The sequence below is a fragment of the Panthera leo genome, chromosome D4 (genome assembly GCF_018350215.1).
Source record: "Panthera leo isolate Ple1 chromosome D4, P.leo_Ple1_pat1.1, whole genome shotgun sequence".
Classification (NCBI taxonomy): Eukaryota; Metazoa; Chordata; class Mammalia; order Carnivora; family Felidae; genus Panthera; species Panthera leo.
Window position 1 is genome coordinate 14,585,338 of NC_056691.1, and position 27,725 is coordinate 14,613,062.

Genomic DNA, 27,725 nt, shown 5'->3' on the forward strand with positions numbered 1-27,725 from the left:
ATGGACTGGGGAAAAGTAGAGAGGAGAAGATAAAGGGAAATTCAAGTGGAAGACAGGTTGGAGGAGTCGAAATGGTAAACAGGAAAGAGAGGTAATTTTTGTCAGATGTATGACTCAGGAGTTTTGGAGGTGGAACAGTTATGGGTCATGAACATGTCTAAGGTGTAACCACGATGTGAAGTTCATGAGCTTCATTTGTTCACTTGTTTATGAACAAATCACTGAAGATGGGTTCGTGGAAATAGGTGGTCATGGTGTCGAAAGGATCCATGATGATTTTTTAAGGAATGAAGGCAGGGCTCGGAGTGGAGAGAAAGAATGTGAGGCAGGCATTGACAAATGTAGACAATGAGAGAAAGGTTGGTAAAGGAGAACAACAAAGAGAGGAAAGGTGCTCTTGAAAGCTGGAAGGGGTGAGTCTTAAAGGAATTTAGTTTACAAGGAGCTGAAGGAAAAATGGTTTACAGATGGCCATGGTTGGTATGGAAGAAACCAAACTCATTGCCTGACCGGGATGCATGAGAAACACAGAGACAATCGTGTCCTCAGGGTAGAGCCCCAATTATTAGGAGGGAGAAACTTGTGTTTGTGACAGGTATCATGGTTCTGAACCGTGAGCTTCCCTAATGGGTTAGAAAAACGTCCTCAGTTTCTTCTAGAGTTACTAGTTCCTTCAGTTTCCCAGAATAAATTTTGATTGTTCATATTTTCAAAAACGATTTCTTTCAGGGGTGTCTGGGTGAGTCAGTCGGTTAAGCTTTCAACTCTTTATTTCAGCTCAGGTCATGATCTCACGGGTTCGTGAGATTGAGCCCTGCGTCTGGTTCTCCACTGAAAGCACGGAGCCTGCTTGGGATTCCTTCTCTCCCTCTCTCTCTGCCCCTTCCCCATGCGCTCTCTCTCCCTCTCAAAATAAATAAATGTTAAAAAAACACACGTTTATTTGAAATATATATTCAAATGTGTGAATATAGTGCTTTGTATAGTTTTTGTATGTATGTATGTATTTATGTCTTTAATGGTGAGTCAGCTCTGAGTTATATAGATAAATACTGTTTTTGTGTGTTTTAAGTTAATTATGGATCTGTTTTGATCTACTTATGAATTCAAATATGTTTTTTAGACTCATCAAATTACTTTTTCTTATTTGTAGGAATTACATTTTTATTTTCCTCTTCTGACAAAAATCCCAATTTTTTAAAAAGCATATCATCAATGAATAGAGAAATCAACATATATTTTACTTTACTTTCAGTTCCACAAACTATTTTTCCCACACTATATTGCCTTGCTTCTAATTAATTAGATACATTTTATCTACCAGTGTTTTTTCAGTATTTTATGTTCCACAAAACATGTATTCTCACAATAGTACATTTATAAATGAAATGCAGGATATTTCCTGTATATATATATATATATATGTATATATTTATATATATATATATTTCCTGTATATATATATTCCATTGTTCCTTGTTTTTTCTTGCTTTGCAATCCATTTTTATAGAGAAGACAATAACACTGTATTTAAAAAAAATCAGCAATAGATATAAAGTGTCTAGCATTTATTATGTTCTAGAGATGTGCTAATTTCTTTTCCAAAATTATGATATTTACTTTCTACAGTAGCCCTGTGAAGTATGCTCTGATGTTACCCCCAGTTTGTGATGGGGAAACCAGACAAAGAGAGAGGAAGAGGCCCATCCAAGCTTCCCCAGCAGTTGCCTAGGGCTCCCAAGCCTGCGTGAGAGATCACTCTATTAACATCTCATCCACAGTACTAGAAAAATATAGCAGACCTCCCTTTTTATGGTCGATGTCCAGCACCAGAGCATCAACATAAGTCATGCTGAGATTCGATTACTGGGCAATTATTATGTGCAATCATATTGTGTCAATAACCTTCCGCATGATACACTACTACCCTACTCTAGATGCGGGTTTCCTATAAAAGCCTAACAAAAATCTTTTATTCACCTGCAGTGAGGTACACTTTCTATAAACAATTGTTTCCTTCAATCATTCTGGGGTGGGGGAGAAATAGATATCGATGAACGATTTTTAATACCCTATATCTTCAAATTAGAATTTTGAAGTCTTACTTATGCCTACAGAAAGGCAGAAAAGGAAAAACTTCCTTACTTCCTTGGACAAGCAGAGGCAAAACCCTGTCTTTTTGTCTCTGAACGCTATCCCATTTGGTATGGAACACCTTTAAAAATCAATTCAGCTACAGTTTAGTCTCTTTTTAAAAGATTTAGACATTTAACAACAACAAATGCCAATGACTTATTAATTTGTGATTCTTTTCTTTCTTTCTTTTAAAGATAGTGTTTTTAGAAGAAGCATCTCAACAGGAAAAGCTGGCCAAAGAATGGTGCTTCCGGCCGTGCGAAGTAAGAGAACTGAGCAACCAGTAAGTCATAGCCAACTTCTTCCCTTTGCTGTCAACTAGTGATGTCAACTAGTCTCAGACGATTAGACACCTGCCTGGAGACAGAGAGGCTTTGTTTTGTTTTTTTTTCCCTCTGGGGTGAGTTGAGAGGGGACTAGAGAACAGGGAGCTGTAGGGTGGAAACTTTGAGAACAGGAGTCTGCCATCATTAATTCATTCCTTTAGCAACCCTTTGTTGAGCTAACTGTGTGCAAGAACTAGGATCTGGAGCAGAAAATGGTCTATAAAGTCTTTGCCCTCGCGGGGTTTACAGCCCACGGGGCTCTCAGAGATGAAGCGGGTGCACAGACACAGAAGCACACCAGCGATAGGTTGTGATACCTTTTGTGAAGGAAATAAAGAGGAAGCGAGATAAACCACCAGGAGGAAGGGGATGGAGGTTTGGGGATCAGTAACTGACAGCACGGTTAGGGAAGACCTAATTCCAGCCACTTCTGTGTTATTGCCTGTTTCCTCTTTCTAGATTTTCTTGAGAATATATGTTGAGGAATGACTGACATTAAGATTCCTGCCTGTGTGCCTTTGGGATATGGGGTCAGAAACTGTGGGAGTGCACAAGAGGGAGAGAGGGAAGTCGGGAGGCCATAAGCAAGTGGTTCAGCAGTGGGAGGGTGAGGGGAAGGGCAAATACTTCTGTGGCCTTTTATATTCTTTTGTCCCTCTTTATGAGGCTGCTTTTGGAGGTAAGTCCATCAAACAAATGTAGATTCCGGTGGACCTATAAGCACCACACACAGAGAAGTGGTAAGGTAAGACAAAATGTAAACTTTGGTGGAAGACTGAAGTCTTTGGAGAAAAAGAATATTTATTTATTTATTTATTTATTTATTTATTTATTTATTTATTTTTAAATGTTTATTTTTGAGAGAGAGCATGAGGAAGGGCATGAGAAAGGGAAGGGCAGAGAGAGAGAGGGGAACAGAGGATCCAAAGCAGGCTATTTGCTGACAGCAGTGAGCCTGATGTGGGCTTGAACTCACAAACTGTGCCATCATGACCTGAGCCAAAGTCTGGCACTCAACTGACTGAGCCACCCAGGCACCCCAGAAAAATAATCTTTAAAATGCAAGGTAATTCTATTTTTAAAGTGTTTATTTATTTTGAGAGAGAGAGAGAGAGAGAGAGCTAGCAGGGGAGGGGCAGAGGGAGAGGGAGAGCGAGAATCCTAAGCAGGCTCCTTGCTGTCAGCGCAGAGCCCAAGGCAGGGCTTAATTCCACCAACTGTGAAATCATCACCTGAGCTGAAACCAAGAGTCAGATGCTTAACTGACTGAGCCACCCAGGTGCCCCAAAATACAAAGTAATTCTTATATCAAACACACGAGATACGTGCAGTTGAATTTCTTTAAGTCGCAATTTAAATGACACAGAAGATGATGTCTCTGACAGTGTGTTTATCAGACTTCCTGTGCCTACAGGTCTACCTCAGCACGATGTGGATTTTTTAAATGCAAATACTAACTGGAACACTCTGAGTGGTGCTTTCCTAGAAGTGGATCAGATTGTGGCTATGGGACCATAGAGAAATTGGCAGGGCCAGGATTAGGGTGAGGCAAGTGAGGTGTTCACCTTGGGCAAGGAATTTAAGGGTGGTGGGGAGGGCAAAAAAAAAAAGTCAGTAATCAAGATAAGTAATAGTTTGGTGCAGTATTTTGAAAAATCAAAATTAATGCAAAGAATCCATGATGAACAAAATACCAAAATTTTAAATGAAGACAGAATGTTGTTGATAGTTTTATATGCCTGTGTTGTTGTGCAAGAAACAGTCATTTTCAAATGGCCTGGGCTCCCCAGGCCCATGGGACCATCACACCCCCTGCAGGGCAGGTTAATGAAGGTTGACAATGATGTACAAACAGATTGGGCAACTCAGACCCTTCTAGACAGTCATGTGTTTTGACTGTGGAGCTTTTATTAACGTTTTCCACTTGGTTAGAACATGGGTGGATGTTCTGGCAAGTGTATATCGGGGCAAACTTTGTTTTTTGTCCTCAGAGTCTAATACAGGCTGGCCAGCACCACAGGTTTGGAAGATGAAGTCGATTGGTTTTTATCTGGGGAGGGGGGAGACACCGAGCTTTTCTAAGGGAATTAAGATAGTAAAATTGGAAAGAGGAAAGCTGAAAAGCAGAAGGAAGGAGAGCTGTTTCACCTTTTTCTGTTTCCACCTGTAAGCCTCATCTCTGCTGTGTCTGCAGCTTGACTTTCATTAGTTATGATTTAGCTGCAAGTGAGGTCTTCATGGAGAACCGAGTTCTAATCCTGACCAGGCCACCACTAACAAGATGCATGTCTGAAAACAAGCGTGTTGTGCCCAAGTTTCCTTTTGCTCTCTCTGTAAAATGATTAGTTGGGCTCAGTGACCTCTGATCTCATGAGCAGCTCTCACAGTCCACACTCACACATGCACCAATACCTGTGATACATACACGATACATATATAAGCAATATGTGAATATTGCTCATGTCAATATTTCTACTAATAAACATTAGTAGAAAATGCTTCCTGTTTCCCCAAAAGAATCGTTAGCTCTTCTGGATGAAAGTCACATGTAGGATGCAGTAAATCCCTGCTCTTCTGTCGCCTCTGAATTTGTTGTACCCTAAATTATCTCTTTTGCTTCTTTCGTCTCTGCTTTCTTAAAAACGTGCTCAACAAAACGTGACTTTCCCTCTCCTCCTACACTACCGTTCTTTCACTACCAAATATTTTTAAAGAGAGCTCTCCCTCCGCCCAGTACTTTCTCTAACAGTCATCTTCCATGTTCCTGTGTGTCTTTTCAGCACCTAGGACAGTAACTAAACCATTCTAGATATAAGGAGGGACTGAAGCCATGTGAAGTTGGGTGTCTCCCCCAACCACTGCATCGAAATGAGAGCACTCAGTCTTTCCTGAAATCACTCGCCCTTGCAGTTTTAACACTATTCCCTGTCCTGAAGTCCTTTCCTTTCATTGGTGCCCTTCATACCTCTTTCCTGGGTCTCCCTTTGTCCTCCTGACAAATCTGCACAGAAGGAGCATGGCCTTCTCTTCCTCATTCTTACTCCTTAAGTGGATGCTGCTGCTCAAGATTCAGTTTTGTTCTTTTTCCACAGAAGTCTCTGGCACCACCAACTTCTAGGGTTAGCAGCTCAGGGCAGACTCTCCAACGTGAATCCCATCTGTACATCTTCTGTGACCTCTTAACCCACGTTTCTGATGCTTTGGAGGTTACACTTGGACCCTAGGCTTCGTAACATCGCCCCTCCCTCAATGTGGAGTTTCCTCCTACATTCTCTGCCCTTTGTATCATATGTTCAGCATCGCATGCTCAAAAACTCTCTCTTGAACTCATTCCTCTCCTTTGCTTCCCAGACCTGATAAAATGTCAAGGTTTTTCTTTTGTATTCATCTTTTCCTTTTGTTCCTATCACCATAATCTTTATTTAGAAATGTGACGGTTGGGAGATGAAAGGAATCTCCCAACACATGCCTGGCACCACCAGATTTCTGTCCTAAACCTGTGGTTCAATATGTCACAGTTCTGCAAAAGAGAAGGAAAAAAATGTAACAAATACCATTTCAATCCCCTCTCTCTTGGGTACAGAATAACTAATACAAAATGTTTTTAATTTTATTTATTCTCAGAAAGAGAGAGAGTAAGTGGGGTAGAGTCAGAGAGAGAGGGGAGAGAGAGAATCCCAAGAAGGTTCTGCACTGTTAGTGCAGAGCCTGATGTGGGGCTCTAACTCACGAACTGTGAGATCATGACCTGAGCTGAAATCAAGAGTCAGATGCTTAACCAACTGAGCCACCCAGGCACCCCAGAATAACCAATACCAATTAATTCACTTAATTGACTCTTCAAGACTCTTTTTAAAGACACTTTTTTTTGACTGTTGTTGTTTTTGAAACATTTTTTATGTAGTAAAGTGCATAGATCTTAGGGATGTGAATTGATAAATTTTGATAAGCATATCTACATATGTAACCAACACACCAAGAAAGATATAAAACATTCCTATCAGCCTAGAAAGTTCCTTTGTGTCGTTTCCAGTCACTCTCCACCCCCTCATCCACTGTTTAATTTTTTTTCTATCACATACATCACTTCTGCTTGTTTTTGAATGTCGTATGGATGGAATAAACCAAGACGTCTTGTGTCTGGATTCTTCCATCCATCATAATGTTTTGAGATGCATCCATATTATTGTTTATATCAGTAGTTCTTTCTTTTTCATTGCCAAATAGTATTCCATTGTGTCAATATACAGCAGTTTGTTTATCTGTTTTCCTGTGATATTTGGATTGTTTCCAATTTGAGGCTAGTATACATAATGCTGCTATAAATATTTTTGTACCCTGTTTTTGATTTTGTAAGCATATGTTTTATTTCACTTGGGTAAATCACTAGGAGTGAAATTGCTCACTAAGATCTTTTATATTATGACCAGATTTACTTCTCTTTTTCTCTCTAGCTCTCTCACAACACCCCCCCCCCAATACATCACACACACAGATATCCTCACTCACCCCTAATCTGCTCAACCAGGTTATAATCTTCTTGGAGACAAGATGTCTTATTTCTTTTTGGACTTTCCAGAAGGCTTAGGAGAGTTGTTTTTTTTTTAACGTATCACATACTTGGGAAATATTATTTGATAGAACAATTCAACTACATAAAGAAATCATACCACCATTTCACTGTGTGGTAGTGGAGACAGTAAAGGTCCCAAGGACTGGGTTATCCTGAGAGGTCAGTGACTCAGACCTGAGAGGAATCCCTAGTTCATCCTCCCTCTCTTCATGCCGCACATTGTAGACTCGCTTCCTGCTGCCTTCTTGCCATGCTAGCTGGTCACTGCTCTCCATTGCCAGAGTGCATTAACAGTTCAGTCATACGGAGGGTGGTGACCAAGAGTAGTGAGTCTGCAGACCAAACTTCCTGGACTAGTTGAATGATCGCATTTTTTTCCAAGCTACTCACATTTCCCGAGCTTCAGTTTTCTCTTGTGTAAATGAAGATAACAACACTACTTCGTAAGTTTGCTGTGAGCATTACATCATCATAACAACTACTGCTTTTTTTTTCTTTTTGAATGTTTTTTATTATCTAGGCGCCGTTTTAGCACATGCTAACAATCCTCACGTCAACCCTATGGTGCTACTGCTGTCTCCCTTTTACATAAGGGGAAACTGAGTCACAAAACACATCGATTATCCCACTGCTGATTTATGGCGGGGTCTGCATTCAAAATCAAGCAGGCTGAGTCAAGAATGTATATATCGAATCCCTATAATCAGCCGCCTCCCACAAGTAGGATAATGCATGTAGGTGCGGTGCCCAGTGCCCAGTACATGCACCTTGTCAAGAAAATTCCCTGCTGCTACCACTGTCAGCAGTAGCGCTACCCATTCCTAGTTCCCACTGCTCTAAAAATGAGGCGTTTAAAAAATGTTTATTTATTTTTGAAAGAGACAGAGACACAGAGCGTGAGCAGGGAAGGGGCAGAGAGAGAGGGAGACCCAGAATCGGAAGCATGCTCGAGGCTCTGAGCTGTCAGCACAGAACCTGATGTGGGGCTTGAGCCCACGAACTGCAAGATCATGACCTGAGCTGAAGTCACATGCTTAACCCACTGAGCCACCCAGGCGCCCCTGAAACTAAAGCATTTTATGGGCGGCCCTGGTTTTGTCTTCCACCTAGGTGGTATACATTTGAATTGGTAGAATAAGGAATTCTTTGTTATGTCAAATTTTGAGCTCGAGTTCTTTATGTACATTAAAATGTAATTAGTATTTTCTCAGGGTGGTGGTGCATACTGTCTTCTAACAAATATCTGTTGGGATATGTTTAGACACTTAATAGACACCAGTGAACTGGATTCATTCTTTAGAAAAGCCGTTAGTTTTGGTTTGTCTCGATTTTGTGGGGAATGCCTCTGAAAACTCTTTAAAAAAACATCTCTCAGAAGTTTCTGTTATAAGAATCAGTAGACATGAAAATCAGTTGGAGGGCCAAGGTAACAGCAGGAAAGATCAGCAGCACCTGGAGAAGGGTTGATAGTCTCGTCTCCTAAGATTGCCTGCCCCTAACCAGCCTCAGTGTGCATTGCTGCTTCTATTTCAGAACTCAGCCCCTACATCACATGGGAAAAGACTAGATTTCTTTCAGTCAGCCAAGGTCAGGTGACCACTGGGTCTAAAATTGTGGCCACTGTGTGTGTGTCATCATCAGTCATCCTTAGTGACTTGGGAGTAATTGCTTTGCAGGGCTCTAGATGTTTTCAAGACCTTCTTTCTCATCTTTGCTCGCCGTCGATACCCTTCCAGTCGTGAGAACAAAGTTGTGAGGTGTCTTGGTCCACGGCTGCTTTGCTTCTACTCCGTGCTGTGCTTTTTCCCCTTTGTCATCTTTGGTTAACCTCACACCAGCCGTTTTAACAGAGGAGCTGTGTCTCTCCCAGCAGAGCCTTACTGTTGTTTCTTGATCTCTAGATAACAGGGGAATTTACAGCCCTCTGGTTGCATCAGCTCTAAACCTGTGTGGGGTGGACAATTAAATCATTGTTGACAGAAGATGTGATTTAAAGATATGGAAAATGACTGAAGATGGTATTAAAGTTCTTTTCCTCTCGTATTAATTTCCAGTGAGTTTTTCATGCCTGGGCTGGTTGATACGCACATCCATGCCGCTCAGTATTCTTTTGCTGGGAGTAATGTAGACCTGCCACTTTTGGACTGGCTGACCAAGTACACGTTTCCTGTAGAACACAAATTCCAGAACCTCGATTTTGCTGAAGAAATATATACCAGAGTTGTCGTAAGTATCTTGCTTGTGAGTAGTGGTGTGTTATGACTGAATCACCTGTAGAAGGGTCCATTTTGGGGGGCAAATGTTTTTTAACGTGTATTCATTTTTGGGAGAGAGAGAGAGAGAGAGAAAGCAAATGGCGGAGGGGCAGAGAGGGAGACACAGATTTCAAAGTAGGCTCCAGGCTCCGAGCTGTCAGCACAGAGTCCAACGCAGGGCTTGAATTCACGAACCGTGAGATCATGACCTGAGCCAAAGTCGGATGCTCAACCGGCTGAGCCATCCAGGTGCCCCGTCTTGGGGGCAAATTTTAATTATAAAATTAGCAGTTAAGGCTAGCATGGACTGTTGAGACTTTTTAAGGTTTTTTACAGCCCAAGGAGTTGGTGACCACCTCATCTACATAAGCTAACCCCTAGCAGAGAGACAACTTGAACCCCAAATTCCCAAATCCCTGATTGGGTAGCCTCTCTTTACTCTGTTACTTCTTGTGTTTTTGCATTACTAAATTTGAGTTTAATGCATATGTGTGTTCCCTTACTCCTGCCAATCCACAGTGCTGTTCTGGGGACCATATGGAATAGCTGTGTAACCTTTGGAAAGTTCCGTGACTCATTTTCCCCATCTGTAAAATAGAGATAGTGATAGTAACTATTTCATAGGATTGTTATGATAAGTTAGTATCATGAGGTTCTTAGGATAGTGCCTGACACATGGTAAACACTCTATATGTTTGCTTTAAATACCCAAGGAAGTTTAAAATTAAAATTTCAAATTACAGTTAGAAGAATATCAGATTATTTTAGTAGCTTCCAAATTGGGAGAAATCGGGTGCCCCCCCATAGCAGGGCATGTGGGAACGTGATGAGCATTAACACCACTAGAGGGAACTATGGAGCTAGTTCAGTCATCGAGCAGCGCCTGTGGTGTATACCCGCCATATATTGGAGGCTCTGAAAATGTCCTTCCTTCCACTCTTTCAAAGAAGTCAGTTCCCTTCTTCTTATTCCAGCCCTATGCCAAATTCGCTCAGCAGCCAGAAACAGCTTCTGCAGTTGAGAATACCTTCTTCAGATCCCATCTTATCTGACCACTACCTCTTATCATTCAACACACTTAGCCTGAACATTCCTGCATTTTTGTTGGACCCGTCGATGGTTTTTCTTCTAAAGTGACGACTATGTGATGGCGACAATATTATAAGCGTTATGCGGTTACCCAGCCATTTTGCCATTTTCCTTGGTCTTGCGTCATTCAAGCCTTGAGGAGTAAAAGCAAGTGCTATCCTTTATACACTTGACTTGCTTAATTATAAATTCAGTGTAATTGTGGGTCTTATATATTCAGCTAGCATCCACATGACACCAGAAAAACTGAGAAGGACTAACACTGTGCATGAAGTTGCCATTGCATTGTGTTAATGAATCATGTTAACCACACCAAACCTTTTTATCCTCAAATTTTATTTATACTTCCCATTGTTCTAGAAAGGGTTTGAGATATCTTAAAATAACATAATGTACAATGGAAGCAAATGAGTCACAAGAGCATGGCAAAGGAAAAAGAGGGAGAAAAAAAAAACAAAATAAAACCGAGAGTTAAATGTATGCCATGGCCAGGGGTGGGGGAGGGGGATCCACGCATTCTTTAGAATTTATCACAATGAATTTAACTTAAAGCTGAATGAGTTAACTCAGTTCAATAACTTCACTTGAAGCTGAATGCTTTAAGTTTCTAACAGCTGATCCAGAGAGGGGAATCAGTTATGTAATTTACACAGTGTATAGGATAAAAAATAAAACATTGCTTAAGGTAAAGCATGTCTATTCCTTATACTGATTTCCTTAAAAATTAATTCCAATAATCTTTAATATAAATACATGCTATGTTGTCAAAATATATATTATTAAGGTGCTATAGTATAAAAAACCAGACACATCTGTGTTTTATGTTTTAGACAGAGTATCTAGAACCATATATCCTTCAGACAGTATTCTATAAATATTATTTCTTATATCAGAGAGTTAAGTATTTGATGTCAGTGACTTCAAAATAGATTTTATTCTTTTTTTATTTTTTTTTTAAATTTTTTTTTCACGTTTATTTATTTTTGAGACAGAGAGAGACAGAGCATGAATGGGGGAGGGTCAGAGAGAGGGAGACACAGAATCTGAAACAGGCTCCAGGCTCTGAGCTGTCAGCACAGAGCCCGACTCGGGGCTCGAACTCACGAACTGTGAGATCGTGACCTGAGCTGAAGTCAGCCGCTTAACCAACTGAGCCACCCAGGCACCCCAAATAGATTTTATTCTTGACAAATATTTGCATTGCATATGTCCTATGTTTCTGATTGGGAGCAAGCAGGCCCACACACTTTAACAGTTGGATGAGCTGATGGTATGATTGAAATCTGTTCAAGTTGAGATGTGTTAAGTAGAACCTGTCCCTAGGCTGAAGACTGCCCATGGCAGTGCAAAGGGATGCTAAGGCAGTACTTACAATTAGAGGGAAGCCATTTTTGTTTGTTTGTGTTATTTTCTCCCACAGAAAACCTAGATCTATACATCAACAAATGGGCAATCCAGACCCCAGAGTTTTGCACCATAGATGACAGTGGTGCAAATTTCATTTCATTTCATCTGCAAATAATTTAAAAAAAATTTTTTAACGTTTATTTTATTTTTGAGGGAGAGAGAGAGACAGAGCCCAAGCGGTGGAGGGGCAGAAAGAGGGAGACACAGAATCTGAAGCAGGCTCAGCAGAGAGCCCAACGCAGAGCTTGCTTGAACTCATAAACCATGAGATCGTGACCTGAGCTGAAATTGGATGCTCAACTGACTGAGCCACCCAGGCGCTCCAATCCGCAAATGATTTAAAGTATATATTAGCAAGCCTCTTCTGAGATTATACGGAAAAAAAATCCCAGTAAAGCAAGCCTAGATTTTCTACCTTTAACCACTGCAACCTGGGTGAGAGATTACAGTTTTAAATTGGACTGGAATGAACTAAAAAGACTAGAAAGAGTTCAGTAATCTATATATTATACAGCCTGTAATCAAGGGATTGGAGGTGAGATCCTTGGTAAATGGACCACGATAAACTAGTTGCAAATATTGTGGATAATAGAAAGAATATGCTTACTCTTTGGGTTTGTCCAAGATTCAGCTAATGAATCCAAACAATTCCAAAGTGGTATCAAATCATTAAAGTACAAGGTGAAAAGAAAGGGAACGGGTCACTCTTCCCCCCTATTTTAGCACACTGGAAATGCAAATCATCTAATCTGTTAAGAGGCCATTGCTGCAAGCCTTGAAGTTGGTAGTCATCCTAAGTTTGGAGTCTGTTTTGAGCTCAAAAATCTTAGCCTCAAGAACTGAAGGCTGAGGAAAGACTGAAAACACAGGCCACAGTCTGATGTTATTCTTGATAGAGTCTTGTAAATGGGAAAAATACAAACTCGTCACTAATGGAAGAGCCCCCTTGAAAGCTTATGAGGAACCAGGGCAGAATGGAGTCTGGGATGCCCAAATATAGAACAAATGAAGAAGGAAAGCAGCTGTATTTTAGAGGGCCTCTTCAGTAAGTTTTAAAGCCGGATTCTTATTTCTTTCAATTACATAAGCCACGCCCATGTGGCTGGTTTGTTCAATGGGCTGGACTCCGTGGGAACCGGCAGGAGTAGTAGCGTGGGCGGTCTTTGCATCGTCCTCTTCCCTCCTGCCTTTTCTTATTTTGCTTTGCGGACTCTCCCTGTCCTGTTCCTTAACTATAATTCGGGCAGATTCTTGAACATTCCGGTTTGATCCAGTCCAATTTGAAACTGCAGTTTCTCACCCAGTGAAAGCTTCCCCCCCTTCCCCCCCACCCCCACCCCCGAGTCAGAGGAAGGACTTGTCGGCGCCTGTGCGGTGCTTCCATCGTCCTTCTTGCTAATGAGCCAACAATTTTGATTTCATCTTCAAGCCAAATTTTTAGAAAAGGGTGAGAAATTTTGAGAATTTAGAAAATGTTAGATTACACTTCTGTTTTCGTTTTGAGTTTCATTTTATTCTGGTTAGGGTGTGCAACTCATGTGATTATTTTTCTCAGGAATTAGTTCACTTTATTTTATGACCCAACAAAAGGTCAATTTTTTTTATGATTATTCTGCCCATTTTTTATTTTATTTTATTTTTTAAAGTTTATTTATTCTGAGAGAGAGAGAGAGAGAGAGTGAGAAAGAGAGAGAGAGAGTGAAGGAGAGGCAGAGAGAGAGAGAGAGAGAGAGAGAGAATCCCAAGCAGGCTCCATACTGTCAGCAAGGAGCCTGACACAGGGCCTGAACTCACAAACTGCGAGGTCATGACCCAAGTCAAAGACAATTAACTGACTGAGCCATCCAGGTGCCCCCTGCCCATTTTTTAAAAGAGTGTGGGTTCTCTGTCAACATGACATTTTAACGTCTCTGTAAGATTGAGTTGTTAAGAGTGTTAGACAAGTCTTCTATCATTTTTCAATATATTCTTCCATATAAGAAGACAAGAATATTGTATGTACTGTCCCTTCTTCGTCTCCCCCTTCCCACCACATCTTATGTTCTATCATCTGAGGTTTTGATTTCAGTTTTTTTTCACTATCTACACTTAATTTAAAATAAGCTTTAGCTTACAGGGTGGCTGGGTGGCTCAGTCGGCTAAGCATCTGACTTCAGCTCAGGTCATGATCTCACAGTTTGTGGGTTCGAGCCCCGTGTTGCGCTCTGTGCTGACAGCTCGGAGCCTGGAGCCTGCTTCGGATTCTGTATCTCCCTCTCTCTGCTCCTCTCCCGCTCATGATCTGTCTTTCTCTAAAAAATAAATGAACATTAAACAAATTTTTTAAATAAGCTTCAGCTTTTAAGTTTAATATTTTAAAATTTAATTCCACTTTATTTTTCAACATCTGTACTTAATTTAACAGTGTGCTTGCTTTTTCTTGTGCTTCTTGGATCCCTGTCTTCCTTTTGTATTCGTGTTTCATTTTCTTGAAGAATTAGCTTCTGATAATCATTTCCAATAAGGTGGGTGATAAGCCTTCCAAATCCTTGAATTACTAAAAATGGTTTTACTTTGTTATGACTCTTGAATGATGCACTTTAGCTGTGGAGAGAATTCTATTTAAAATGATTTTCCCACCAGCATCTAATGGGCTGGAGTCAATCTGACATGTATTCCTTTCTGGCTAATTTGCTGGCCTTCAAGATTTTCTTTTCATTCTTGATGTTCTGAGATCTCACTTATAGATCTCTTTTTCAGTTCATTCTCTTTAATATGTAGTTCTTTCAATATGAGAACTCCTGTCTCTCTTCCATTCTGGGATATTTCTCCCCCCCGCCCCCACCTCTCCCCTCTCTTCCCCCCATATATACTTCCCTCCAGTCTACACTTAGCTTGTGATGAGCCCTGTTAGAAAAATAATGAAATATCTTCATATACTTTCATGTCTCTTTTGTGCTATGTTCATAGAGAATGCTGTGGCCCAAGTTTGCAAATCATTAATTCACTCTTACCGTTCTAATGGTCCATTTCTCTTTCAAGGGTAAAATGTCCTCTGCTATCCATCTAAGGATGCTGATTTTAGTTCACTTTATGTCTCTTGTTGCTTAGTAATTCTGCTACCTCAGGTATTCATTCAACAAACATTTAATGAACACACACTCAAATTCAGGCGCTTTTCTGGTTGCTAGAGATTGAATTCAATGTCTCTGTCAAGATACTACCCTTTCTCCTGGATTTGTGAATCTGATAGAGAGTTTATCCTTATCTGTAGCTGACAGGCTCTAAACATCTCTGGCAGTCAAACACATTTTATTTCATATGCAAAGTGTCTTAATTTGAAAAGATTGACGTAAAAATCCAGATTTCCCAATTCTCTCAACTTTTGGGACTAACTGATGTCACTGGGCTCTCACTTGTTGTTTTTCAACATTTGGCTGAAGCTGAGTAGAGGGTGTTAAAATATGGCATATTCTTCCCTATTATCTTAAGTGCAAAATATTTTTCCCCCTGAGAGATTCGTTTTTAATTTATCCTACAACCCTTTTATTGACTTTCAAAATTCACTTATAAAATCTTTAGTGTTGGAGAGCCCTTGTTCTCTCATTTTCATAGCATTCTGTTCTTGTTTTGTGGATGCAATATATTCTTTTATTTAATTGAGAATGTTAATCATAGATATTTATTTATTTACTTATTTAATTTTAATTTTTTTTTGAGAGAGAGAGAGTGCACAAGTAGGGGAGGGGCAGAGAGAGTGGAAGACAGACTCTGAAGCAGGCTCCTGGATATGAGCTGTCCTCAGAGGGCTTGAACTCATGACCTGAGCCAAGTTGGACGCTTAACTGACTGAGCCACCCAGACGCTCCTTATTTATTTTTTTAAAGTTTATTTATTTATTTTGAGAGAGAGAGGGAGTGTGTGAGTGGAGGGGGTGGGTCAGAGAGAGGGGGAGAGAGAGAATCCCAAGCAGGGTTTATGCTGTCAGCACAGAGCCCAACATGGGGCTCCATATCACTAACCGTGAGATCATGACTTGAGCCGAAATCAAGAGTCAGATGCTCAACGGACTGAGCCATCCAGGCACCCTAGATTTTTTTTTTTAAATCAAACTTTATTCTGACCTTATAAATTGCCTCTTTTCTCTGAGATTTTTTCCCAGGTTCTTTGCTCTTTCTTCTCTTTTTTTAGAGTAGCTTTCCTCAAGTATCTATTGAACCTCAAACATACATTCCATATTTAAGTGTGACACTCAAAGATGCTGATTGGGAGTCTGGATGGGAAGTAGCACTTGTTGACTGGTGAACTTTATTCTAGGATGGACAGTGAAGGCAATGAATGGCCCTTCCAACTGTGGGCCCCAAATGCCATTGTGAGGATATCTTTTTTCTAGAACCATTCATCTTCTCTAGGAAAGAGTCATCAGTCCTGCCAGGAGTGATGGGAGTTGCATATGTGACGTTTTGGGGGGTGATGACCAAGGATCCCATGATCCTTGGGTCAGCCAGATTATCCACTTGAAACTCTTCAGTCGGCCATACTTTGCAGTATTGGATGTCTAGTCTTCAAATACTACACAGTTTCTGCAAGAGTAAATATCTCCTGCAGGATCAGGTTGGGTGGGTGGCTGATTTCAACAAGTGGGAGAAGGGTCCTGCCAGGGTTTAATCTTTTGTATACAGACTATCGGCCAATTCTCTCTTAACAGCGCCATGCTTCTTTCTCTCCTTCCAAAGTCACCTCCACGTTCTCATCCTTGTTTTTTTTTTTTCTTTTTTTGTCTAGGAAGATACAGAAATGTTTCCTCTGCTCATGTCTATTTCTTGTGTGTTAATAAATTTTACTGTTAGTTTAGTGGAAATTTGCTAAGGAAGGGAGATAAATACATGTGACCAATCTGCCAGGTTGAACTAGAAATCTGGCTGCATAATTTTGCCCTCTTATAGATAGAAAAATCTCATTTACACCTCTTGGTGCGATAAAGTTTGGATATCCTTAAATAATCCTAAAAAACAAGGAATTAATTAGTATTGCATTTTGTGAATTCTGCGTCACCAAACTGTGTGAATCTAGGAAATCAAAAGTACCAGCCTCTCCTCCCGTTCACACTTTTGGAATATAAATACTTTTGCCATTTACCTTAACTGTACTTCACATCAAGATGGCATACCTTTAAATAAAAACATTTTAAAATTAAAAACTAGAATTCTATTTTCGTCTTCATCTGCCACGTGACTTTTCTGGGCACACGCGATTCATGGTTTTGTGATTTATTTTTAGAGGAGAACACTAAAGAATGGAACAACCACGGCTTGTTACTTTGGAACAATTCACACTGACTCATCCCTGCTCCTTGCAGAAATTACAGGTGAGGAAATGAAAGCATGATGTATGGGCACATCCATCCAAGACAGTCAGACCATGTCCGGCAATGACTTCTACTTGTGAGCAGTCCTGCCTTTTAATTGCTGGAGTTTGAGCACCGCCTTTCTTGCGAGTAATTAGGTGTTTGTGTATGGCCCTTGGATGTTTTTTGTTGTTTAAGTAATTTGATTATTTACCAATGGTTTTGGTTTCAGAATGGTGTATACGGGTCTGAGGTTTTTGTATTAATTTAGAGCATTTTGAAACAGGTTTACTAATTGTCACTGTGGCAACAGTTTATTATGATCCGCAGATGTTGTGTTGGCTGCTGGCTACAGTTAGGAGACTGTGCGAGGTGCTGGGAATACAATGAAATAGAAAATCGTCTCTGCCCTTGAGGAGCCAGACAGGATTAACTGACTAATAGCTACACACATTAATTAATAACTGTAGTAACAGCTGCTGTGCTCTTGCTAGACGCCCGGCTTTACATGGAGCACTCGGTGTGGATTATTGCCGCTCAGTTGCAAACAGCCTTTGGAAGTAGTCGTTAATGTCCTCATGTTACAGATGCATAAACTGATGCTCAGAGGACGGAACATGCCCAAGTCATAGAGCTAGTAAGCAGAAAGGAGACTGGATTTAGATGAGCGATTCCAAAATTTGTACCTTGCACAGTGCCCAGAACATGGCAGATGCTCAGTAAATACCTCTGGCTCCTCTGGCTGATGCACTGATGCTTCTGCTTGCTGGCTAAGGTAGTTTATGCCAGAGGCCTGAAGGGTAGCACTGAAAATATATATTGCTATTTTGGGAGGAGACGGAGAAAACTCAGAATTGGATCATCTGCAAAGAATTCACGGAAGGGACTTTTAAATGGGGTTCAAAGGGACATAAAATGGGGAGAAAGGAAAATGTCTTCCCAACAGGGGAAATGACATGGACAGAGGTGTGAGAGCAGGAACATCCATAGTAGATCCAGGAAGCAGGGAACAGAGTAGCCAAACTGGAGGACAGGATTCATTGCTGAGTGGGGTGGGGGAGGAGGTGGGGGAGATGGGACAGTTCAGACTATGGACAGGTTCGTATGTGCATCAGACACTCAAGATTTTAAGCCAGAGGAGGTATCTGATGAAGGTGCGGTTTTAGGGAAGAATAATATAATGGCCAGGTATTAAAACGAATTACAGGGGAAAGAGGCAAAAAGGCTTTTGCAAGACTCTTATGACAGAGGCACAGACATTGTAAAAAAAAATTAATATTACCCCACATAGCTTCAACTTTCTAGCTAAAATAAAATTTCTCTAGCACCTCTAATGAGGACTAGGTTCCTTAGTGCTGAGAGCTGCTGGTAGAACTAAGTCAAATTCCCCACTTATGATACATTCTCACTTATGTTTTCATAATGATTTTAATTGAAAGATTAGGAAAGACACCATTTGGGAGAAAAAGAATGACTTCAGATTCTGTTTGTGTGTGCCTCACAGATAAATTCGGGCAGCGGGCATTTGTGGGCAAAGTCTGCATGGATTTGAATGTTACTGTTCCCGAATACAAGGAGACCACTGAGGTGTCAATCGAGGAGACAGAGAGGTATATTCATCTTGATTTGTCTTGTGGGCAGTCCCTTTGCAGCACTGATGGAGGCAACCTCTGTGAACCAGGCAGATATACACATATGTCACTGTGTGGGTTTGCCCCACTTTATGCGGTTGGTCTGGTCCTAAAGAAAATATTGCATGTCAATACTGTTTGGGAGCCTCTGTGAACTCGTTATAGGAGTCCTGGGGTGAACCCCTTTGTGAAATGAAAGATTCTTTTTAAAAGTTAATGATTTACCACTCCCTTCTCCTTTAGTATAGATGGAGGCTTTTGTAAATTGAACTTGCTTTAAATATATGTGGTGTGCTCATTAGATTACTTTTGGTTGTGGGTCATCCTCTTGCCTGAGATCACGGGTTTTTGTTCTGTTCTTTTAAGATGACCTTGGGATACTCTATGGATCCCCAAAATACTCTATCTACACTTCTTTAATGGCTTCTCCATAGTCCCTTTAGGATCTGATTTGACAAGGAATTGTGTTGTATGACTCTCAACATGCAAGAGATCCAGAAGAACATTCTTTAGATTCAAATCTCCCCCAAGACCTAACCTATCCTGATGCAAGTTTTAGAAGCCCACCTTTTCTCCAGTTCCACACTTCCTTCACCTTAAATGTGTCCTCTGAAAAGGGTGGCTTAGGAACCGTCACCTGCTCCCAGAAAGAATGAAACACGCCTTTTATCATCGGCCATTTGCTGAATTTTTCTATGGATCTGTGTTTGTGATCGTAGTAAACCTTAATCTGCGTTTTGTTCCAAAACAAAGGTCTACCAGTAGGCAGGAAGCTAGCTAGTAAATATATTCGGCCAGGGCACAAATAGGTATTTCATAGGCCCTACGGATACTACTGTCCCTGCAGATACAATGGGTAAGATTGTCACCTGGTCCCATCTGGTGCCCCCTGCCCCCAATTCACAGCCACCTCTGGCCTATTCCTTCTGCCTTATTCTATCGTCTGTGCCCAGGAGCACCTGGCCTTTGGAAATGAATGATGATGTTGTGTGAGAAAGTAGCTTTCGCTCTATAAAGGAAAATTAGGAGGAGAGAGTCCTATGGCTTCTAAACACCTCCAGGTGCATAGGATTCCATGATTCTAATATCCAAGGAGCGTAACACCCTACAATGTTCCCCCAAATAGAGCTTAAGCCAGCAGAATGGCTTCGGTGCTGTGGGGATACTTACGAACAGCTCAGCTGATGTTAGATGATAAAACTTCAGTTCCCTGTGATTTCGCACTTTATCTCCCTGGCCGCACGTGAGAAAGCAGAATAATTACTACTTGTTAATCTTTAACTGCTGGTGGTGAAACATGTACAGCATTAGAAATGTTTGTCTGGAAGTTAGGACCTGTGAGGATCATGTTTTCACCCTTTTTAAAAACGTATTTTTAAATGCCACATTTTTCTATTTTCCCATTTGTTGCTGTATTTCAGATTTGTGTCGAGAATGCTCCAAAAGAACGTAAGTAAGCTTGTTCCCAGCTTGTTTTTGGATTGCCTTTGTGCTGTTTGCAGGATGCGTTATTAAGTTGTTTGGTAAAGATTAGTCTGCGCGTGTTTGGCTTACTCCATGCATGCAGAAATATTTTCCCAGAGCCTTAAATTGTTCCTACAGTGGACCCATCGACTCAGCTCTGTGAGGTCAGCCTTTTTTGTCTTCTCTGTGGTTTTCCCTTCCTCTTCTCTAGAACCTTTTCATCTCACAGGACTGGTCCCTGGGGAGGTAGGAGGGGGCTTCACGGATGTGGACAGATTGGTAAAAACTGGAAGTTGGCTACCTCAACGTTGGCTCTGGCCACTTGTGCTCCCTGATCTGGTCTGAAGCACAGGTAGTGTCCACCCTGATGCCCCAGCCGTTGGCTGCCTTGGTGCCTAATGTGTGGTATATCACATGGCCTGCAGGCATTCAGACACTCCTCTTTGCAATGCCCTAGTGTCGGTGAGCCTTGGAGGCAGTGCTGTTTCCTTTCCCGACCCCAGCATGCTGGTTCTTAGCTCCACTGTGCAAGCCAGCCCCTTCCTTTACCACCTTTTGAGGTCTGATTGAAAATCTAAGAAATCCATTACTTGCAATCTAATCTCGGGAGACCCACCTGCAGCCTCCTGGGTCCTCATCTTCACTACTGCTCTCCGAGCCCTTCTCTCCTGTTCAGCCTTTACCCTGGGTCACATCAGAGCCAATGCTGCCACTAAACGTCCCGAGGGAGGCCACGGCCAGCACACCTCCCCAAGATGTAGGTGGTGAATAGGCCTCCAGCTCACTTTTAGTCTCCCCAGTGGCCTCCTTCGGATGTTCTTCTGTTTCCCGTTTCTCTTCATGAAGGCCACCCAGTCAAGGCCTTGTCTGAGCCTTCATGTGAATGTGTGACTCAGGGTGTCTGTCATTTAGGACAGAATCTTCTTCCATTGAACTTGGTGCTGTAGAATCTTGTCTCCATTGTCCTCAGTCATGAGCCATTTCCATGAAACCCAAAACTTCCACCCGCTGTTAGAATGGGAGACTGTCCCCCAGAATGAAAACATAGTTACATGTGTATGATACGCATGTTAGGGTCTGCCACCCATTCATGATATCCATGGTTTCCTGACTAATTGCTTTTTATATTATTTCCAGTATTCTAGAGTGAAGCCCATAGTGACACCACGTTTTTCCCTTTCCTGCTCTGAGACTTTGTTGGGTAAACTGGGAAACCTCGCGAAGACCCATAATTTGCACATTCAGGTGGGTGTTTTCCCCCTAGTTCTGCCTCTGTCCAAACCTGCAAGACTTCTCAGTACCCTAAATTCTTGCAGTAAATCTCCAATTCTTCTCCTGAGATCTCCTAGAGAAATAGCATCATAGCACAGGAAGGGCTCTTACAGACGTCACCTAAATCCACTCCTTTCATTTCTCAGGTAAGAAACCTGAAGCTCCTTTTACCCTTGGTCTTCTCTGATCAGGCTTTGGAGAGACAAAGACATCATGAGTAACCAAGCCAGACCTACGACACACCGGTTACCTGTTCTCTGTAGGATAAATTTCAGGCATTTCTTTCCTACTTCTCTCTTTTATTTGATACTTCTTGTCAGTGTTCTAGTCCTTGATTTTTGGAGGAACCACCCGTTATTTGAAAAGCAAAAAGAACCTAATTTCTACTTGCAAAAATGCATTTAAAAGCCCTTTTGTTCTGAGTTTCTTAATTTGAGATCAGGAACAAAAAAAGCATATCTTACTTTGTCATTAAATGGTTGCAATTTAGGAATAAAACCCTTCTAAAGCTTCCAGCTAGGTTAAAATTGGGGGTTGCAAGCTCCCCTTCACACATCCTCCGGGCTTCATCACGTACTGCACTCCAATTTTCCGTCTTAAGAGTTGACTATCTTATCACAATGGGCAAGGGAAGAGAGAGACAACACATTGATTCTATATCAGAGTGGAAGGTGTTCTGTTTTGTTTTAATAAGATTTATTTTGTTAGGGCTTATCAACTCTTCTCATCACCCCCCTTTTTTTGTGGACTGTGATATTTGTATTTCTTATTCAATTGCACATAATTGTAGGGGAGGAAAAAGTTTTCCTTAACCTTCTTAGAGTCCCTGGCCACATCTGAAAACTAAATTGACAAAGACAGATTAAAAAGGGAAAAGCATACAAAGGTATTTAATCTCAGCTTTACATGATACAGGAGACTTCATAAGGAAATGAAAACCCAAAGAAAGAGCCCAGAGCATTTCTAGGCTAGGTTGGGTGACGAGTGCACAGTCATGGAGGAATATGATCTTTGGTTTGGATTCTTCTGGGCATCCTTTTGTCTTCAGAGATAAGGATGCTTCTTCCCTCCAAGTATAGGGTGGGCACCCCTCACACAAGAGTTTTATTTTATTTCCCTGTTTCAGGGAAGAAGGGTGGAGGAAGGTCAGAGTGACCTTCCCACGTCAGCTATTTTCCTTCGGCTTAAAATAATACAATATGCCACAGTGCCATAGTTGGGGGTAGTCTGTCCTGAGCTCCATGAAGACACAACCAAATCAAGCGTGTCCTTGCTGGGGATGTATGTATGTGTGCATGTGCATTTAACGTCTCCTCAAATTTATTACAATGACATGAATCATCTGGTTGTCCTTTTTTCCCTTCAGATGCCCAGGCATTTCTTCAGTGGTCTAAGTTTCCTCAAGGACAGGATAAAGCTCACCCTCTAGTTGGAATACTCTATTTTTAGAACATGGCTCTTTTTTTCTTCTATTTATTTGACTGACACTCTACTTCATGGAGAAGGGAAATGGTATTGCCATTCTTGAAAATGGCAACTTGCTCATGAGGTTTTTTTTTCCCCCGTAATATGTACTCATCACCAGTTGGTCTGGAGATTTTTGTTTTAGGCTAGGGAGTGAGGTGGTTACACCCAAGTGTTGTGTCTCAAAAACACTTTCTGCCCTCTTGGGGTTTGTGATGTTCTGCAGGTGTGGGGGCCAGGACTCATTTGTTTTGATTGCGTTTGGATTCTTATGGGCTCTTTTTTGGTGACTTCAAGATTGTCTAGCTCAGTTATTGTCAAACTGTTTTCTGCACAGGAGACATTCTGGAAGGTGACAAAGGGGACAGAATGATGACAGGGTTCCCAAATCCCAACCCTGCTTCTTCCTGAAAGGCAACTTGTTGATGCCTTTTACATATTGGATTTCTATGAATTTTTATATGAATTTTTGGAAAATCACTCACTTAGCACAACCCTCATATTTGAGAGCTGAGAATGTGGAGGCCAAAGGAAGTAGCTGACTCACCCTAAGACACACAATTAAGCTCAGAACTTGAGCTAACATTTAGCTCTCCTTGTTCAAATTCTAGTTTTCTTATGAGGAAACCATGCTGTCTGTCCCTTTGTGGCCCTTAAACTCTTATCTTAAACGGCTAACCCCAGAAGCAAATTGCCACCAATAGCTAGGCTCTTGACCCTTTTCAAGTACTTTTTACTTTCATTTGTTCCTAACATAGTATGGGATTTGAAAAGACTTCATTGGAAGAACATAACATTGGCTTAGGGTTAGGGTTAGAACATTACATGCTCATGTAATGACATAGTCATAGTTAATTTTTCATGCCGCTGTTATATATGATATGTATCATTGCTTTCAATAGAACACATGTACAGTCTTCGTGGTCTTACATAGGCAAGTAGAATCCATCCTTATCCTTTTGGGGAAGAAGTATCATTTCTGATGGTATTTGACATTAGAAAATTGAAACTATTATTTTTTTTCTTGTAGAGCCACATAAGTGAGAACTCCAGTGAAGTAGCAGCTGTGAAGAACTTATTTCCCGATTATAAAAACTACACAGATGTGTATGATAGGAACAATCTTCTGACAAATAAGGTACATTGCATAGCGTGACATAACCTGTATACAGCAGGGCATATTTATCTACATTTTAAGATCTCAGGGGCACCTACGTGGTTCAGTCAGTTGAGCCTCTGACTCTTGATTTTGGCTCAGGTCATGATCCTGGGGTTGTGGGATCGAGCCCCATGTTGGGCTTTGTGTTGAGCATGGAGCCTGCTTAAGATTCTCTCTCTCTCGGGGCGCCTGGGTGGCGCAGTCGGTTAAGCGTCCGACTTCAGCCAGGTCACGATCTCGCGGTCCGTGAGTTCGAGCCCCGCGTCAGGCTCTGGGCTGATGGCTCGGAGCCTGGAGCCTGTTTCCGATTCTGTGTCTCCCTCTCTCTCTGACCCTCCCCCGTTCATGCTCTGTCTCTCTCTGTCCCAAAAATAAATAAAAAACGTTGAAAAAAAAAAAATTTAAAAAAAAAAAAAAGATTCTCTCTCTCTCCCTCTCTCTCTGTCTCAAATAAAAATAATAATAATAAAATAAAATCTCAATAGTAATCTCCAGACTTCTCCAACCTATGTGCATTTCCCAAACTAGAGCATGCACATATGTGGGTAGATAGTTAAAAATGACCTGAAGTTTCATCCCAGTAAAGAAATCTAAAGGCTTCTTAGAGGGAGGGTAGGTCGTTTGGCCTAAGGACATTTTGTCAGTATCCATTAGAATATAAATACGCATTTCCTTGAGTTAGCAGGTACGTTTTAAAGGATCCATTCTGTACGGGATATGAATAGGAATGTTAATTAATGTGAAAGTTAGAAAATATCTATCAGTGGGGGATTGTTTAGATTATAGAACATTCATAATTAAAATTTTATCCAACATTCACAAGAATGATGTATCCAGGCTTACAAGGAAGAATGTTTGTACAGTATTGCTTGATGTTGTGTGGGTTGCATGCTCAGTTAGAAAGAAATTATCTGGAATACAAACATTGAATGTTAAAAGTGATCCTCCTGAGGGAGAAGGCAGAAGGACTTTTTACTCTTTGTTTTTAAACACTCTGCTATTGCTTTAAAAAAATGAGTGTATATTACTTTCATAATTAAATAATTTTACATTAATTTAGATTAATATAGTGAGGAGAGACTTCATTCCACAGTATACCCTTTAGCCTTGGCCTTCAATGAATTGCACAAAGTGTATGGAGAGTTTAACTACTGCAGCAAATCAGTTCTTCTGGACTTATGTGAACAGAGGGCTGAATATGACTAATCTGAAAGATTAATCCCTTACATAGGTCTTTAAATGCTACACTGTAATTTTCATCCTTCTCTACATCTATTTCCATGTGATTAATAAATTAACCTTCTAGCTGCATGTTAATTTTATTTGCATAGAGCTTGGGAAAATTTCATTTTATTAATTCTGTGGTCACGGAACCGTGCCTCCCAAAAGAGAAAGCTGTTTGAAAACGGGTTTTGTACTGAGGGGAAAAGAATTTTGAACAAGTAAAGCCATTTTTTTTTTTTTTAATTTTAATTTTTAAAAATTTGAGTAGAGTCGACACCCAATGTTACATTAATTTCAGGTATACAATGTAGTGATTCAACTTTGCTCTATGTTGTGTTGTGTTCACCAGAAGTGTCGCTACCCCTGTCACCACACAATGCTGTTATAGTACCTATATATATTGACTATATGCCCTGTGCTGTGCCTTTTATTTCCATGACTTCTTCCAGAACTGGAAGCCTGTGTCTCCCACTCCCCTTCACCCATTCTCTCCCTCCCCGCCTACCTTCCTCTCTGGCAACCCTCCATTTGTTTCCTGTGTTTTCAGGTCTGCTTCTGCTTCTGTTTGTTTGCTTATTCATTTTTCTTTGTTTTAGATTCCACACATGAGTGAAATCCTCTGGTATTTGTCTTTCTCTGTCTGGCATATTTCACTTAGCATAATACTCTCTAGGTCCATCCATGTTGTCACAGATGGCATGATCCCATCCTTCGTTATAGCTGAGTAATATTCCATTCTATGTGTCTGTATGGATATATGCCATAAGAAAGAGGTAAGTCTCATTCAGGAAAACCCACAAATTATTACCAGGACTAAACAGAAAATTCTCCTGTGTGTGCACACCGCCCAACTTCTTTGATCCATTTTACTTCCACGTTAATGCTTATAAGACATCACGTTTCCTAATTATTGTGAAAATGTGAATATGGGTGATAAAACAAAGCTTATTTGGTCGTGTAAACTATACTTCAATTAAAAAAAAAAGACTTACAAATAGATGAACAAAGATTATATGGTTTTATGTGTCAAGAGCGTTGTGCATATATTTTACTAGGAGCAGAAATAAAGAACGACCGTTTCCAGGATTACCCCCACAGCTTCCATGTGCTGGCAAAGGAAAGCTCACTTCTAGAAAGTTCTGATCAGGATGGGAACAAGCACGGCCCCACCAGTTGCTCCCCACATAGAGTTAGGAAATAAAATAACGTGGCTGTTTTCTTAGGGTGGCGATGAAGCCATCGTAGTATCTTTGGGTGGGGTGGGTATCCTATACTGCCGGTAACCTGGACCCTCGTTATTTTCCAGATGAAAAAGAGAAAACGGTAAGAGCCACAAAACTTGCTGAGCCTCGTGTGATCCCATGTTCATACGGGCCTCTTTTGAGGGGGTACCCGGTACACAGGGATTTTATCCATACGAGTGATCATAAATGCTCTTGTGGGGACGAGGCCAGCCGCAGCAGCTGCGTGTACCTGTAACGTCTCGCTGTGAGTGAAGACTCACCAAACATTGTTAAGTGGTAAACTCCACGCGGGGTACTCTTCTCTCCAGACAGTGATGGCGCATGGCTGCTACCTTTCCGCCGAGGAACTCAAGGTGTTCAGGGAGCGGGGAGCAGCGCTCTCACACTGCCCCAATTCTAACTTATCGTAAGTAGGCGGTAATCGGTCGGTAGCTGGTGAGCATTTGGGGTGTGAGTTAGCAGCCCAAAGACCTCCGTTTTCTCAATCATGTCTTTAGTGTCCCTCTTCTAGAGGCCTATCTGATTGGGACAGAGGCCCTCGAAAGAGGACACTTTGTGCGGAGTATGCACGCGAAGAACACAGCATCTTTTAAAATTTCTGAGTCTGTGCAATGCATCATGTCTGGAATTCATCCTAGACCCTTCTCTCCTAGTTTCTGCGGTTCTCAGTGGCAGCCTGTGAACTGCCAGGCCCCGACGCATCAGCCTGCACCCCCTTTTCCGGTGGTATCCCCTTTCTCTGGCCTTGCAAGTCCCGACTCATTCAGGGCAACAAATTATTCCAGATGGAGAGGAGAGATGATGCTTTATAATTTGTACGTCTTCACATAGAAGGACGAGTTGGTTAAAAACAAACCAAAACAAACAAACAAAAAACACTGAAGACCAATAAGACTTTTGCACTAACTGCAAGGTCGAATTGTTTCATTTATTTCTCCTTACAAATGATTCCCCTGCTTTCTCTTCTGCTTCTTGCTGCTTTGTACCCTCCTGAGATTAACCTCAACCCAAGGATTAAAGATCCTTTATGATTGTGTGTTCCTCCGGGACTCAGGTGATCTGATGTGGCTAATGAGTTTGTACCAACATGAGAGCCGATGTGACAGGAACCAAGTGTAGTGAAATCACCATCAGTACTGTTGGTGTCCTTTCTTT

At 41.2% G+C, this 27,725-nt stretch overlaps 1 protein-coding gene across 1 annotated transcript in view; it reads left to right on the forward strand.

Moving 5' to 3' along the window:
- The window catches only part of GDA (guanine deaminase), an 80,841-nt gene that overhangs the window by 32,592 nt on the left and 20,524 nt on the right, over positions 1 to 27,725 (forward strand). Inside the window, exons 2-9 of the mRNA XM_042913656.1 lie at positions 2,331 to 2,419; positions 9,090 to 9,261; positions 17,046 to 17,133; positions 18,617 to 18,722; positions 20,165 to 20,192; positions 21,345 to 21,452; positions 23,974 to 24,081; positions 26,879 to 26,976. Of these exons, the coding sequence (XP_042769590.1) occupies positions 2,331 to 2,419; positions 9,090 to 9,261; positions 17,046 to 17,133; positions 18,617 to 18,722; positions 20,165 to 20,192; positions 21,345 to 21,452; positions 23,974 to 24,081; positions 26,879 to 26,976 (797 nt within the window). The remainder of the gene's footprint in view (positions 1 to 2,330; positions 2,420 to 9,089; positions 9,262 to 17,045; positions 17,134 to 18,616; positions 18,723 to 20,164; positions 20,193 to 21,344; positions 21,453 to 23,973; positions 24,082 to 26,878; positions 26,977 to 27,725) is intronic.